We start from the raw sequence: 14,480 nt of genomic DNA, 5'->3' as shown, positions 1-14,480 counted from the left end.
TTCCCCTGCCGAGTGAGTCACGCCTACCCCGAAAGGGAAATGGCTTAATGGTGTAATAATAATAATAATAATAATAATAATAATAATAATAATAATAATATGAATCTTGAATCAATTGAATTCCCAAAATTTTTCAAATTTTCTAAATTGAATTACTTGAAAGCTCTACATTCCTGAAATTCTCGAAATTCCTTAAATCTTCTGAAATCGTTCATTACTCTGAATTCCCAAAAATTCTCTTAAATCCCTCAAATCTTTGAACTTTTTGAATATTCTAAATGACTTTTCAATATCCTAAATTCCTTAAAAATTCTGATTTCCGTGAATTCCTGGAATGTTCTAAATTTTTTTAATCCCTTGGAATCCATAAATTTACTAAATTCCCTGATAAATTTGAATGTCCTTAATTCCTTGAAAATTATGAAATTCTTTAACTTCCCTGAAATCAGAGAATTTTTTGTGATTGTTAAAAATCCTTGAACTTCCTTGCGTCGTTTATATGCTCTCAGAATTAAGGTAATTCTCAAATCCCGGGATTTATGAAAATTAATGGATTTCTGCGAATCTAAAAAATTCTACGAGTTTATAGAACTCAGATTTTTATGGGATTTTAACAATTTTTAAATAATGCAAGAAATTCAGGGAATTTATAATAATTTTCAAATATCAGGGAATTCTAAAAAAATCAGAAGATTACAAGGCAGTTAAAAAATGTACAAGGCTAAGTATATAATAACTTTAAATTTAAATCCTCCACAACGGAAAAATTCCTCGAAAAATTCCGAAAAAGCATTAAATAAAAAACTGTAATTTTTTTATACTTGTCTATTAATAATTGACATTGCATGGCCTGGTTTTTTGTAAATTAAAAAAATTATTTTCTAGGTCTTCACGCTCTACAGTTTAGCTCAACAACAGCTTAGTATTCAACATCATTATGATTTTGGGCTTCGTGGAATAGTCACATTAACACGATACGCTGGCAAAAAAAGAAGACTTTATCCAAATTTACCTGAGGAAGAGGTATTAATTAAAAATAATTTTTTTATTAATTTTAATAATAATAAGATTAATATTGATATATTTATAAATACCCTCGGTGGCTCGGTGGTTTAGTCTCTCGGATTTTAAGTTAGAGGTCCAGGGTTCGATCCCAGAGCCAGTACCTCTGGACATTTTTCTATGTACTGTTAACGAGTTTCTGATGGTTCAGAACCCACCTTATCAGTCCATGGATGGTAGGGTAAACAGTCAGGCTTTGTCCAATAATTCAATTCAGACCTACTGCTCCTATCAGATCACTCAATTGTATTACAAAAATACGTCCTTTACTGGTGGCATATACACCGAGACACCCTCGTGCAGACAATTTAAAAAAATTGAACTCTTAACAAAAATTTCTTCGACATATTGGTCTGTAAACATTCTGAGCCTGCAAGAAAAAGGAGCCTTCTCATTTTTCTCATACATTGATAAAATCATTTTTTATTGGAACAGCAATTAGTGCCTAGTGATCAGTGATCAGTGATTAGTGATTAGTGAGTAGAGTCATTATTGATTTTTTTAAATTATTAAAATCAAATTCGAATTTGTATAATAGGTCGTCATACTTGCCATGAAGGACATGAATATAGCAAAACTTACTTCCGATGATCTGCCCCTTTTTATTGCTATCACTTCTGATCTTTTCCCTGGAGTAGATGTCCCAGTTGTCGATTATGAAGAAATATCTAGTTATATCACCGAGGAAGTTCTAAAATTAAAACTGCAAGTAAGAAATAGAATAAATAATCCATCTCATTGTTGAAATATAAAAATAATTATTTACTTTTCTATTTTTTTTTAATTTAGCCAATACCATTGATTTTGAGAAAAACCATAGATCTATATGAGACCAAAAATTCTCGACACTCGACCATGATCGTAGGAAAATCAAATACAGCCAAATCTGCGACCTGGACGGTTTTAAAAAACACAATGGCTTCTCTTAAAAAAGATGGAAAACAAGGATTTAATGTTGTCTATGAATATCCGATTAATCCAAAGGCTCTTAATTTAGGGGAATTATATGGTGAATATAATTTAGCAACTGGTGAATGGCACGATGGGGTCATTTCCTCAATAATGAGAAGAACTTGTTCTGGTAAAAATATTTACTGATATTCATAAAATAAAATTAATAAAAAAAAATAGTTTTTCTTTTGTGTTTTTTCTTGTGTTTCTTATTTTATTTATTAACAAGAATAATATTATCTTAGAGGAAACGCCTGATGAAAAATGGATTCTTTTTGATGGACCTGTTGATGCTGTTTGGATTGAAAATATGAACAGTGTAATGGATGATAACAAGGTTAGTTCTTTAAAATTTGATAAAATAAGTAATTTCTTAGCATTTGTTTGAGATGAATGTTTTATAAAAAAATATTAGATATACATTTTCATTGTAGTTTATAAAATTCAAAAAAAGAGCTACGTAGTTTTTGATAAAAATAGCCTCTTAAAATTGAAATAATTTGACCAAATTGACTCTTTTTAAACTCCTACTTTTGGAATAAACTGAAATATCTAGAAAAAACACTAAATAAAAAAAAATTTTTCTGGTAAGTGCGCACTTTTAAAATAAAATATTTAAAAGAAAAACAAAATATGAATGTTACAATGCCCATTTCTATAATTTTCACAAATATTAAATTTGATCTAACAACTTTATATTTAACTCAAATTTCTTTCTTACATTTCCAAATTTCTTTTTTGGTACCTAGGGATTTTTTTTGAAAACAGAACTTTATTTTTCATTTTTCTAAGAAGTTTTTTTATATAGGAATATTTTTTTCAAAATAACCCGAAACTATAGCTTCTTTAGCTTGAAATGTGGGATTTGACTTTTTGACACCTTTTACTTGTTAAAAATATTTTAGACAGCTGTATGAACAGCTTTAATCAGCTTTTTAAAAAATTTCTGCTTTTTAGAGCATTGTCTGCCTTAAGTAGATTTAATAAACAATTACACAAAATCAAATTTTTCTTTTATAGTGAACAAGATATGGCCTCCAGGAAAAATTTTTAATGAAAAAGTTGTGCAGCTGAAGTACAGTTAATTAAAAACACTCAAATAACAAAGAATTGTTAAAGATTTTAAATATTCTATGAAATATATATTTTTATTAAAAACACCAATTCCCAACGATTTCCTGTGAAATACATTAACATAAACAGAAATTGTTTTGAAAAAAACTACCAGTATAACCTGCCATTGTTCTAAAATTGCAAATCTTGCTCGATCTATAATGAATTTTGATTCTAAATATTGATTTTTTGTGTGTAACGCAAACATAACCTAAAAATGATATAAATTGTGGGTCGTTTTTCAAATCTAATGTTTTATTATAAATACCAATTTTCGACAAAAATGCTAAAACAATAAAAAAAGCGTTAAAAGATTCTAAATCTTTTTCTAATTATAATGATTTTTCTTTCAAAATACCAGTTTTTCATGTGAAACGCTAAAGGAGCCTAAAATTGTTTATAAATTATAAACATTCAAAACCTAACGATTTGTATATTTAAAAAATTCTCATTTGTAAAAAGCGTAAATATAACCTAAACAATTTGTTAGATAATTTCTAGATTTAATTTTCAAATTTTTAATTTAAGATACATATATAAAACAACTTCAAGTGATGAAGAGCCAATCAAGTTTTCAACAACAATTAATAATTTTGAAATTATCAGAGTACATCTTTACATCACTTTTATAAATAGGTCAAATTTTTTTTGGTGCAATTCATGTAAAAGGTTTTTTATAATAAAAAAGGTATAATTAATGTGAAAAATTCCTGAAAATAAAATCAAGAATCTATCGACCAAATTTGGACAACCAACATAAAATGTTCCTATTGCAATTTGAAAGAAACACAAAATTTTTTTCTCCTAAAAAAGAAAAGACAAAAATTTCCGTTCCTTCTGGACAAAAATAAAAAAGAAGGAAGAAAAATGAAAAGGCAACGAACCAATTCCCCCTTCTTCTCTTTTTTATTTCTTTCGTCTTTTTCCCCTATCATTATCAAATGACAATAAAGAAACATTTGTAAAAAATAATCACGAACGTTTCGGCACCCTTATCAAGGCAAAAAATTAATTATTTTCTTTTCTCTTCTTTTTTAGGAGAAAAAAGCTTTTTTTAGATTGGAATAGGAACATTTTATAGTGGTTGTCCAAATTTGGTCGTTAGATTCTTTGTTTTATTTTTAGGAATTCTATACATTAACTTGATTATTAGATTTTAAATAGTAATTTTAATTTAATTTTGATCACATTTGAATTTCTTCAATTTTAAAGGTATAATTTTCTTTAAAAATGCAATAAATTACTTCGAATGTGATAAAATTTTCGCAATATTATCAAAAAAGGGAACCATAGTCAATTGAACTTTGAAATTATTTCTTTCAGTTTCACAAGGAATCCTATATATTTTTATTATTTAAACCGCAACCTTTTTAGTGAAGTCTACTAAGAACAAGTTGTTTTTAAATACTCAATGCTTGACGAAATGTCTTGAATGAAGGTATTTTTCAGGATGCTGTAATTTAGGATGTATGAGAGATAAAACGTTTTTTAGACTTGCTGGGATTCACGTGAACTTAATCTCATACAAGTAAAACTTTTATCTACAATAGACATGATATGAGCTACTTTACAAAAACTAAAATTAAAAAGAAATTAGTTGTGATAGCCATATCTTCCATACTATAAGACATAAAACATTAGATTTTTTTTTTGTTTTATGGGAAATTGAACGCACTTAGATTTTTATTCAACCAACTTTAACAGATAATGCTTTAAAAAGGAGAAATTTTTTAAAAACTCAACATTAAGAGTCTTTTTGTGGAGTCCTTTTCTTGACAGAACTAGATAACCAGCAATTTCACGAAAATGCATTTATTGCATTAAAAAATATTAAAAGATCAAATAAATGTTTTTATGAAAAGATTTTTTTAACTTTTCAGTTTTTAATATGGTAATAAAGAAAACTTGATACTTATATTTCCTCGAAAATGCGTAACTTTTTTAAATCAAATTTTCGTGGGCTTGAATCGGCAACATGTTATCTCAGAAGTGCATTTTAGTCTTATCTTTAAGTAGCGATCTCGATTTTGCAGAATGTTCTTTCGCTTTCTGAACTACCGATAAAATAGAAATTCACCTATCGATCAAGCTAACTGTTTAAATAACAGAAAATACTTAATGTTATTTTCGGACAAGATGGAAAATAAATTTAACAAATTTTGTAATTAAATTTTTTCCGAAAAAATCTACTCTCGTCGCTCTACTGGGAATCGAACAAATTTAATTTTTAAATTTTTTAAATTTATTTACCATCTTGTCTAAAAATTACGTTAATTATTTTCTGTTATTTGAAGATTTAACTTGATCGAGAGGTTAATTTCTATATTCATGGTGATGAAAAATGTTTCTACACTGATTGGAGGTGACTGTTTCTGATGGTAACACAGATTCCTTTAAATTACTCTTATCATAAATGTAACACCTGTCTTGAGATAGCGTGCATTTCAGATGAAAGATTCTGTTTTTGATCTCTCTTTTAGCTTAATGGAAAAGCACCTGACCGGAACTCGGAAGTTCTGTGGTTCGATTTTCAGTAGAGCGACAATAGTGGATCTTTTTTCGGAAAAAATTTAATTTTAATATCTAGTTCTGTATTACCACTTTTAAGAAAAATCCAATCTATTCCAAAATTCGCCGAGGAATTTTTTCTTGTTGGTAATAAAATGATTGTAGAGTATCACAGAAATGAGATTAGAAGAAGAACTCAATTTGCTTTAAGAAACAATTTTTCTTTTAATATTTTTAAAAATTCAAGATTTTTATCCTTAATTATAATATTTTTCAGAATCATCCCTAAAATATCTTTAATTATAACTAAGCTTCCTAAGTAATAACTATAATTATATTTTAAACCTTCATGTATTTTTTTAATTGCGATATGATATTCTAACTTTCTTTTAAGCTTCTAACGTTGATCAACAATGATCGAATTTCAATGCCAGAACAAGTTAGCTTGCTCTTCGAAGTAGAAGATTTAGCAGTGGCTTCTCCAGCCACAGTATCGAGAGCAGGAATGGTTTATAATGATTACAAAGATTTGGGATGGCGGCCCTATGTAAAATCCTGGTTACAGACAAATAACAAAAAGCCAGAATTTCAAGAAGAGGTATAAACATAAAACATATAACTCGTACATTACATTCAATTAGAATAATGATTTGCAGTAAAATTTTCAATTAATTGCACCACGATTAAAATTTCCATTTTTTTGTTAATTAGCCAATGATTTAATCACTTTGTAATGATAATTATCATTACAAAGTGATTAAATCATTAGCTTCTTTGAAAAAATGAAGATTTTAATTGTAGTATTATATCATAATATAAATATTATAATATTTGTATGTAAAATAAAATTAAAACGTTAAAACTTGTTTTCTCGGCCAGATGAATGAATTATTTGAAAAATTCGTAGACAAAGTTATTGATTTTAAAAGATTCAATTGTGAAGAAACAATACCAGTTCCAGAATTAAATGCAGTCCAATCTCTTTGCAAATTACTGGAAGTTTTAGCTACAAATAAAAATGGAGTTGAACTTCACGATGATCGTGACGAATTTAATGCGATTTGTAAAATGTGGTTTTTATTTTGGTGAGAAAAAAAAATCATTTTATTAACAATAATTAATTCATAATTATTATCAATACGGAATATAAAGTCAGAGTTTCTAGCGTCTTGGAACTACATTAAAACCTGAAAATTCCTTTTTTTACCTGGAAAACCCTAGAAAAGTCCTTGAATTTTTCTTATGGTCTTGGAATTTTTATTCCCTTAAACATTATAATCCAGAACTCCGCCATTTCTCATTTTATTTCTCATTTTTTTAGTAGAAACGCACACGCTTTTAATAATATATATTTAATTTGAAAATGATAAAAATTGATTTTTTTGTAATTATATAGAAAGTTTGTTTTATTCTGTTTATAAAACATTATTATATAGTAAAAATGTGACAAGAATGAAATTCCGGTCTTTGAATATTAATGGTCAGGAAAAATGGGAAATTGGTCAAGGAAATGTTAAGGAATTTTGAAAATGAAATTCTATTATTTGGTTGCCAATTCAAAATTTGTTGTTCAAAAGTCATCCTTTCTGGTTAAAATATCTACTTTTACATTAATCGTTGAGAATTAATCATTTTGATAGAAAATTCAATTAATTTTATGAAAGTTGAACCACTTTGTTAAAAATTTATTTTTGGGCTGAAGGTCCATCTGTATGAATAAAAATTTTACTCTTTTTTTAATCTTTAAAAACTAATTTTTTATCCAAAAATGCAACTGATCTATTTTTGATTGAAAATTGATCTTTTTTAGGTGAAAATTTTACTTGATTGGTAAAAAACTAATCTTTTAGGTTTGCAATTTCTTCATTGCTTAAAACTGCAACAGTTTCGTTGAAAAAGAACTTTTTGAAAATTTATCGCGTTCTAAAAATTTAACAATTTTAATCAAAAGTAATTTTATTTAGTAAAATTTATCTTTTTTATTCGAAAATTGATGTAGTTTATTAAAAATTTGTCTTTTTTCTCCAAAAAACTAGTCTTCTTGGTTGAAAATTCATTTTGGTTGGTTAGCAATTAAACTCTTTCAAAAATTTAATTATTCCGTTAAAACTTAACTCTGTGGCTCAAAATTTAAATTGAATGTTCAGATTAATTTTTTTCAAATATCAGCTATTACATTTTTTGTTCAAAAATTTGACTAATTAATTGACAATTCAACTTTGTAGGTAGAAAATTCTAGTACTGGGTTAAAAGTTCAAGTATTTTGTTTAAAACGTATCCTTTTCGTTTGAAAACTCAACTGTTTTGTTAAACATTCTTCTATTTGGACAGGAAATTTATGATTTTCACTCGAAAATGCATCTTTTTTCTTTTAAAATTAAACTTTCTTCTAAATAATTCTATTATTTGATTTAAAATGTTAATGTTTTTGGTTCAACTTTAATATTTTTTATTTAAAAACTCGACCATTAGAGCGAAGTGAGCAGATCTTTTTCAGAAAAATTAAATAAATTTTTTTTTTAAATTTATTTTCAAACTTCTCAGAAATAACGTTAAGTATTTTCTGTTATTTGAAGAGTTAACTTGATCTATAGTTTTGATTTCTATTTTCACAAATTTATTTTCCATCTAATCAAAAATGACATCGAGTATTTTCTGTTATGTTAAAAGTTAACTTGATCGATATTTTTTATTTCTATTTTCATAGATTGTGGAATGACATCTTCTCTGGTCCATAGTAACTACCTCTGATGATAATAAAGATTTCTTTAAATTACTTGAAAACGGAATTATTATGTTAAAAAGTCATTTTTTTGGTAGAAAATTCAACAGTTATTTTTTAAATTCGTCTTTTTGAATTATAAAAAATTCATCTTTTAGTATAGAAAAGTCAATTTTTCCATTGATAAATAAATAAATAAAATAAATTTTTAATCTTCTTATTCCGTTTATAAAAGATAATAATTTTGTGACCCATCTATTGTAATGTTTTTTATATGATTTTCTATTTTTACTATCATTTTTTATCCTGGAAAACTTGGAAAAGTCTTGGTATTTTTTTATAATATACTAGACAGCCTGATTCAGTATGCTCTGTACATAAACTTTACGTACTAAGGAGTTAACTGCTGATAAAATTAATTAAATGTTTTAAAATATTAAAAAATTATATGTTTTAGCATGATATGGTCACTCTGCGCTTCAGTAAATGAAGAAGGTCGTGAAAAAATGGATAATTTCATCAGAGAGATGGAAGGCACTTTTCCCATCAAAGATACAGTTTATGAATATTACGTTGATATTGGTCTGCGAAATTTTATTTCTTGGGAGGAAAAATTATCAGCTTCTTGGAAGTACACCTCAGGGTAAGTTACAGGCCTGATATTGTCAAAAAATAAGTGCGTACGCATAATATGGTGCATATTTTCTTAACTGTATTGTTATGGATTATTATTGATATTCTATTAGGTGCAAAATTGCAAACTGCCATACTAAAAACAAATATTTTAGGGAAATCAGTATGGGCCTATTATAAGTTTTCTATAATTTTTTTGCGATTATACGAAATTTATTTTCTAGAAAACGATTATAGGATAATTAGTATAGGAAAGTCTTTATAGGCATATACTAAATTTCCTAGAATATTTTTTCGTAAGGGTCTAACTATCATAAAAATGTAAAATTGTAAAACTGAAAAAATTTCCGAAAAATATGCAATGAGTTCTGCTTCTGAAAAATAATTAGGGCTGGCCACGCAATCTCCAGCCTGGTAAACTCTGAATTGAAAATGAGCCAGTTTTAATTAATTTAGTGATTTTAAAACAAGAATTTTTTGAAATTGTCTTTTTTCAGAATTCCGTTTTATAAAATAATAGTTCCGACAGTCGATACTGTAAGGTACGAATATCTGGTCCGTGTTTTGATGAGCCACGAATTTCCGGTACTTTTGGTTGGTCCAGTTGGAACTGGAAAAACCTCAACTGCCCAATCCGTTTTCGATTCATTAGATCGTTTGAAGTACAGTCTTTTGGTCATAAACATGTCTGCTCAAACGACTTCTAGTAATGTGCAGGTATGAATTAAAAAAATATAATCAAAATAAGTAGTTTATCCTCTATTGTTGCTCTATTTTAAAACATTCAATTCAGTTTTTTGCGTTTTTGACTAAATTCTTGCTATAATAATGTATGCTTTGAAAATTCAGGATGCTATTGAGAGTAGAGTTGAAAAACGAACGAAAGGAGTTTATGTCCCAGTTGGGGGAAAAACCATGATAACCTTTATGGACGATTTTAACATGCCAATGAAGGAAACTTATGGGTCTCAACCACCCCTAGAATTAATACGTCAGTGGATGGGTTACGGATTTTGGTACTAACTTTCAATTTTATTTATTGATTCGATTCTTAATATTAATAATAATAATTCGCAAGTATTAGCACCTAATACATTCTGTTCGCAGCCGTGCTTTCATTTCTTATTTAAGTTTTTTTTAATTAGGTTTTTTTATTATTTAAGGATCAGATTAAGCATTAAGTGTAAAAGAATAATAATAATAATGTTTAATTAATAATATATTAAATTCTTTGGGATCATATTAAAATCTTTTAAATTATGCAACAACATAGAATTAATAATTTCATAATAATATTTCTGAAATAAATGTATTTGACGCTTTACTTCTCATTTTTGTATGACTTAAAATGCGTGGAATATATAAAAGGCCTTTAACTTTTCTGATTTCTAATATTAGTTTCAGTAAAAATAATTAAATTGTTAAAATATATGACAATTACAAATTTCAAGAAGTTTATTATATAAAAAAGCCATGATGAATTAAAATATTATAAAATATGTATGACTTCCTCCTTTTTTACTTTTCGGAACTTTAATTCAAACATTTTTAATCTTGTTGTCAGCTTTCAGCTTCAAACAGTCAACATTAAATTGTTGAAAACTGAAATCTTTTAAAATTAAACGTCTTTAAATTAAAAGCATTTAAAATATATTAATCGTATATAAAAACGTTAAAAATAGTTTGATTTATTTTTTAAACATTTAAAAATTGTATTGTATGATAATAATTATATTTTATTGTTGAAAAAAACAATAAAAGGGAATGCTTGGTTAAATATTTCATTTTAACCTGCAATGTCCTCGATTGCTTGCATAAAGGTTTGAAATTAAACAATTAAAAACAAAAAATCTTTAAATAATTATAAAAATCTCAATCCAAAGCCTTCGATATTAAACATCTTGTGTATAAGGAAAACAAAGAAGTGTAGACTGCCAAAACCTTGGAATCTATAAAATGGAGAAATATTTATTTTTAAGTTTAATTCATTATTTTTCAGTTTAAAATGATTAGAAGTGAAATTATCTCAATCTAAACATTTATTAGTTTTACAACTTAGAAGCAGATCATTTGCAAACCTCTGAATCATTGAAATTGATCATTTTTCATTCCAATTCCTAAAAAGTAGTGAAATATTAAATTTATAGCTTACGAACTTAAATATCTACAACATTCAAAACAAAACGCAAATTAAATGCATTTTATTTCTTTCTTCAAAATTTTGTAATGTTCTGAATTCTTAAAATTCTTTGAATTCTATAAATTCCTCGAATTCTTTGAATTCCTTAAATTATCTCAATTCTATAAAATCCCTGAAATTATCTAGGTTCCCTGAAATCCTTGAACACCTTTAAAATCCTAAATACCTTAAATTTTCGGAATTCCTGATATTCTCTTAAATCCTTTAATATTCTGAATTACTTCAATTATTTGAATTTCTTGAATTGCCTGAAATGCTTTTGAATCTTTAAAATTGTACAATCAAATTAAATTTATTAGTATAGGCATTTAATAGTTTTGAAATTTTCTTAAAGTTTCTTTTAAATTTCTGCACTTTTCTTTTTCAGTTAATAACTTTTTCGTTTTTTTATGACTTAAAATACTTTAAATAAAGAAAAGGCCTTAGGCTTTTTGACATCTGATATTAGTTTCAGCAAAAGTAATTCAATAATTTGTTCAAATCTATTAGATTACAATTTTTTAATTTCAAGCAGCAGTGAAGTCTTTAACCTTCTTCATTTATTATATAAAAAACAAAATTTTTTAATTTTCATTTGTTTCTTCAAAATTAAGAGTTGTATATTTGGAGCAAAGACAGTTTGGCAAATTCCTTAAATCCTTTAAAATATTTGAATTCCTTTAATTATCTAAAATCCCTGAAATTCTTGAATATTCTGCATTTCCTAAATTTTTGTAGTGTTCTAAATTCCAGAAAATCTTTGAATTTTCTAAATTACTTAAATAACCTAAATGCTCGGAAACTTCTTAAATTTTCTGAATTCCCTTAAATTTTATAATACCTTGAATATCCTGAAATCCTGGAATATTCTTAATTCGTGAAATTGTTTGAATTCTCTGAATCCTCTAAATTTCTTGACTATCCTAAATTCCTGAAATTATTTCAATTCTCTGTATTTATGTTATTTTTTAATTCCCTAAACTCCTAAAATCCTTTTAATTTTATTAATTCTTTAATTTTCTGGAATTCCCATAATGCTCTGAAAATCTCTTAATTCCTTAAATTTCCGAAATGCTCTGAAATCCTATAAATTTTCTGAACTCCCGGAAATACTGGAATATTCTGAATTTCCTGAATTATATTAATGTGCTAAATTTCTGAAATTCGTTGTATTCCTCCAATTACCCAAATCTCTGAAATATCATAAATACTGTGAAATCCATGAAATTCTAGAATTATTTTTGAATATTCTTAATTTTGAAAATATTTTGAATTTCTTGAATTTTTGGAATTCTATCGATTTCTTAACTTCTCAGAAATCCTTTACTATATTCCAAATTCCTGAAATTCTAAGAATTCTCTGAATCCCCGTCATTCCTTAAACACCTACTCTGAATTCCAGAAATTTCTTAAATTATTTGAATTTCCTGAACTCTTTAAATTCTTTGAACTACTTGAATTTGCTAAATTTCTTAAATTCCTTAAATTTCATCAATTCTCGAAATTTCCCTAATGCTCTGAAATTTTCGAAATTCCTTAGATTTCCTAAATGCTCTTAAATCCTTGAAATTCTCTTAAGGTTCTGAAATCCTTCAGGTTCTTGAATATTCGGAATTCTGTGAATACGTTGACTTCAATGGAATCCATAAATATTTTGAATTCATGAAATTCTTGGAATTTTGTGAACTCTTTAAATTCTCTGAATTTTCGGGATTCCTGAAATTTTCTTAACTCTTTCAATTCCTTCAATTTTATGAATTTACTGAGTTACTTGAATATTTTTAATTCTCCGAATATCTGAAATTCTAAGCATTTCCTGACTATTCTTAACTATTTTAGTTTTCTAAGTTTTTTGAAATGCTAAAATACTATAAATTTCTTTAATTCCTTCATTTCTCCTGAATTCCTTCATATTCATCTGAATAAATTAAATTTTTTGTATTCTTTGAATTCTCTAAATTCTTGAATCCTTCGCACTATTCTAAAGTCTATGAAATTTAAATAATTTTCAGAATTCAGGAAATTATAAAAATTTCGAGAAGCACAAGAACTCAATTCACAAGATTAAGAGGCTTCCGCGAATGCAGAGATTTTAGACGATTAAGATAATCCCATGCAATTCGACAAAATAAAAAAGAATTGAAAGAAATTCGAAATTGCTTATTTAATACGGATAAATGTTTGAAATGTGACTATTTCACTTTGTAATAACTTTTAATTTAAAAACAGCTTCTTTAATTTTTATGCAAAATAAAACCATCCCATTTAACTTATTTTTTAATGATTAAACTGTACAATATAGTACTAAAATTATCGTAATCTTGTTTCATACTTGTATGTTATTTAAAATTGTTAGTAAAAAATTTATATTTCTTGATTATTGAAAAAGGTATGATCGCCAAAATCAAACACGAAAACACGTTCAAAAAATGCAAGTGATTGCTGCCATGGGTCCTCCAGGGGGTGGAAGAAATACTATTACAGAAAGGCTTCTTACTAGATTTAATGTAATTAATATGACTCTTCCTGTTGAAAAACAAATCATAAGAATTTATGGCACGATGCTGAATCAACACCTGTTTGATTTTCACCCTGAAGTCAAAGGAATATGTAAGATTTGTTTTTACATCCGAGAAAAAATTTAAGAATAATTTTCAAATACTCAACATTTGACTTCCAAAAGTAAATATTTTTCTTACCCAAAAGCTTAAACCAAAAAAAAATATTTTATAGCGAATGATATAACGCTGTCAACAATAGAAATGTACAATCGAGTAATTGTCAAAATGCTGCCAACTCCTGCCAAGATGCATTATTTATTTAATTTGAGGGATATCTCGAAGGTAAGTATAAAATGCCATGAAAAAATAATTTTAAACAAATGTTTATAAAAATACTTTTTTACTTCATTTAATAATTTATATTTGATAACCTATTACATTTTAAGATATTCCAAGGATTGTTGAGGGGTCATAAAGATTATCAATACTCGAGACCAACATTTTTGAGACTCTGGATTCACGAAGCTTTTCGAGTTTTCAATGATCGTCTCATTGACGAAAAGTAGGTTTTTTAATTAAAAAATTAAATTTGCAAAATCTGATATTTTTCTCATTCAATTTTTTGTATTTTTTTATATGAACATTTTATTTTTATCAAAAAGTTATATCATTTCTACAACTTGAATACAACATTATATAATTTTTCTCTCTCATACATAAAAAGTCATTTTCTTACGATGTTTACAAACGGTAATGTTACTTTTTATTGAGAAACAATTGTATGAACTAAATAAAAATAAAAAAAAGTGAA

General features: G+C 26.4%; 1 protein-coding gene across 1 annotated transcript in view; it reads left to right on the top strand.

Annotated features, from left to right (window-relative positions):
* Positions 1–14,480, top strand: part of LOC117174569 (dynein heavy chain 2, axonemal) — a 90,379-nt gene that overhangs the window by 43,764 nt on the left and 32,135 nt on the right. The window contains exons 28-39 of the mRNA XM_033363793.1: positions 886–1,023; positions 1,601–1,771; positions 1,852–2,143; positions 2,259–2,350; positions 6,029–6,232; positions 6,514–6,719; positions 8,814–8,999; positions 9,487–9,706; positions 9,839–10,005; positions 13,558–13,778; positions 13,902–14,011; positions 14,116–14,231. Coding sequence (XP_033219684.1) covers positions 886–1,023; positions 1,601–1,771; positions 1,852–2,143; positions 2,259–2,350; positions 6,029–6,232; positions 6,514–6,719; positions 8,814–8,999; positions 9,487–9,706; positions 9,839–10,005; positions 13,558–13,778; positions 13,902–14,011; positions 14,116–14,231 — 2,123 coding nt within the window. The remainder of the gene's footprint in view (positions 1–885; positions 1,024–1,600; positions 1,772–1,851; positions 2,144–2,258; positions 2,351–6,028; positions 6,233–6,513; positions 6,720–8,813; positions 9,000–9,486; positions 9,707–9,838; positions 10,006–13,557; positions 13,779–13,901; positions 14,012–14,115; positions 14,232–14,480) is intronic.

The sequence above is a fragment of the Belonocnema kinseyi genome, chromosome 6, assembly GCF_010883055.1.
Source record: "Belonocnema kinseyi isolate 2016_QV_RU_SX_M_011 chromosome 6, B_treatae_v1, whole genome shotgun sequence".
In the NCBI taxonomy this organism is placed as follows: Eukaryota; Metazoa; Arthropoda; class Insecta; order Hymenoptera; family Cynipidae; genus Belonocnema; species Belonocnema kinseyi.
The sequence above is the reverse complement of the archived record's forward strand: the minus strand, read 5'-3'. Positions and strand labels throughout refer to the sequence as shown.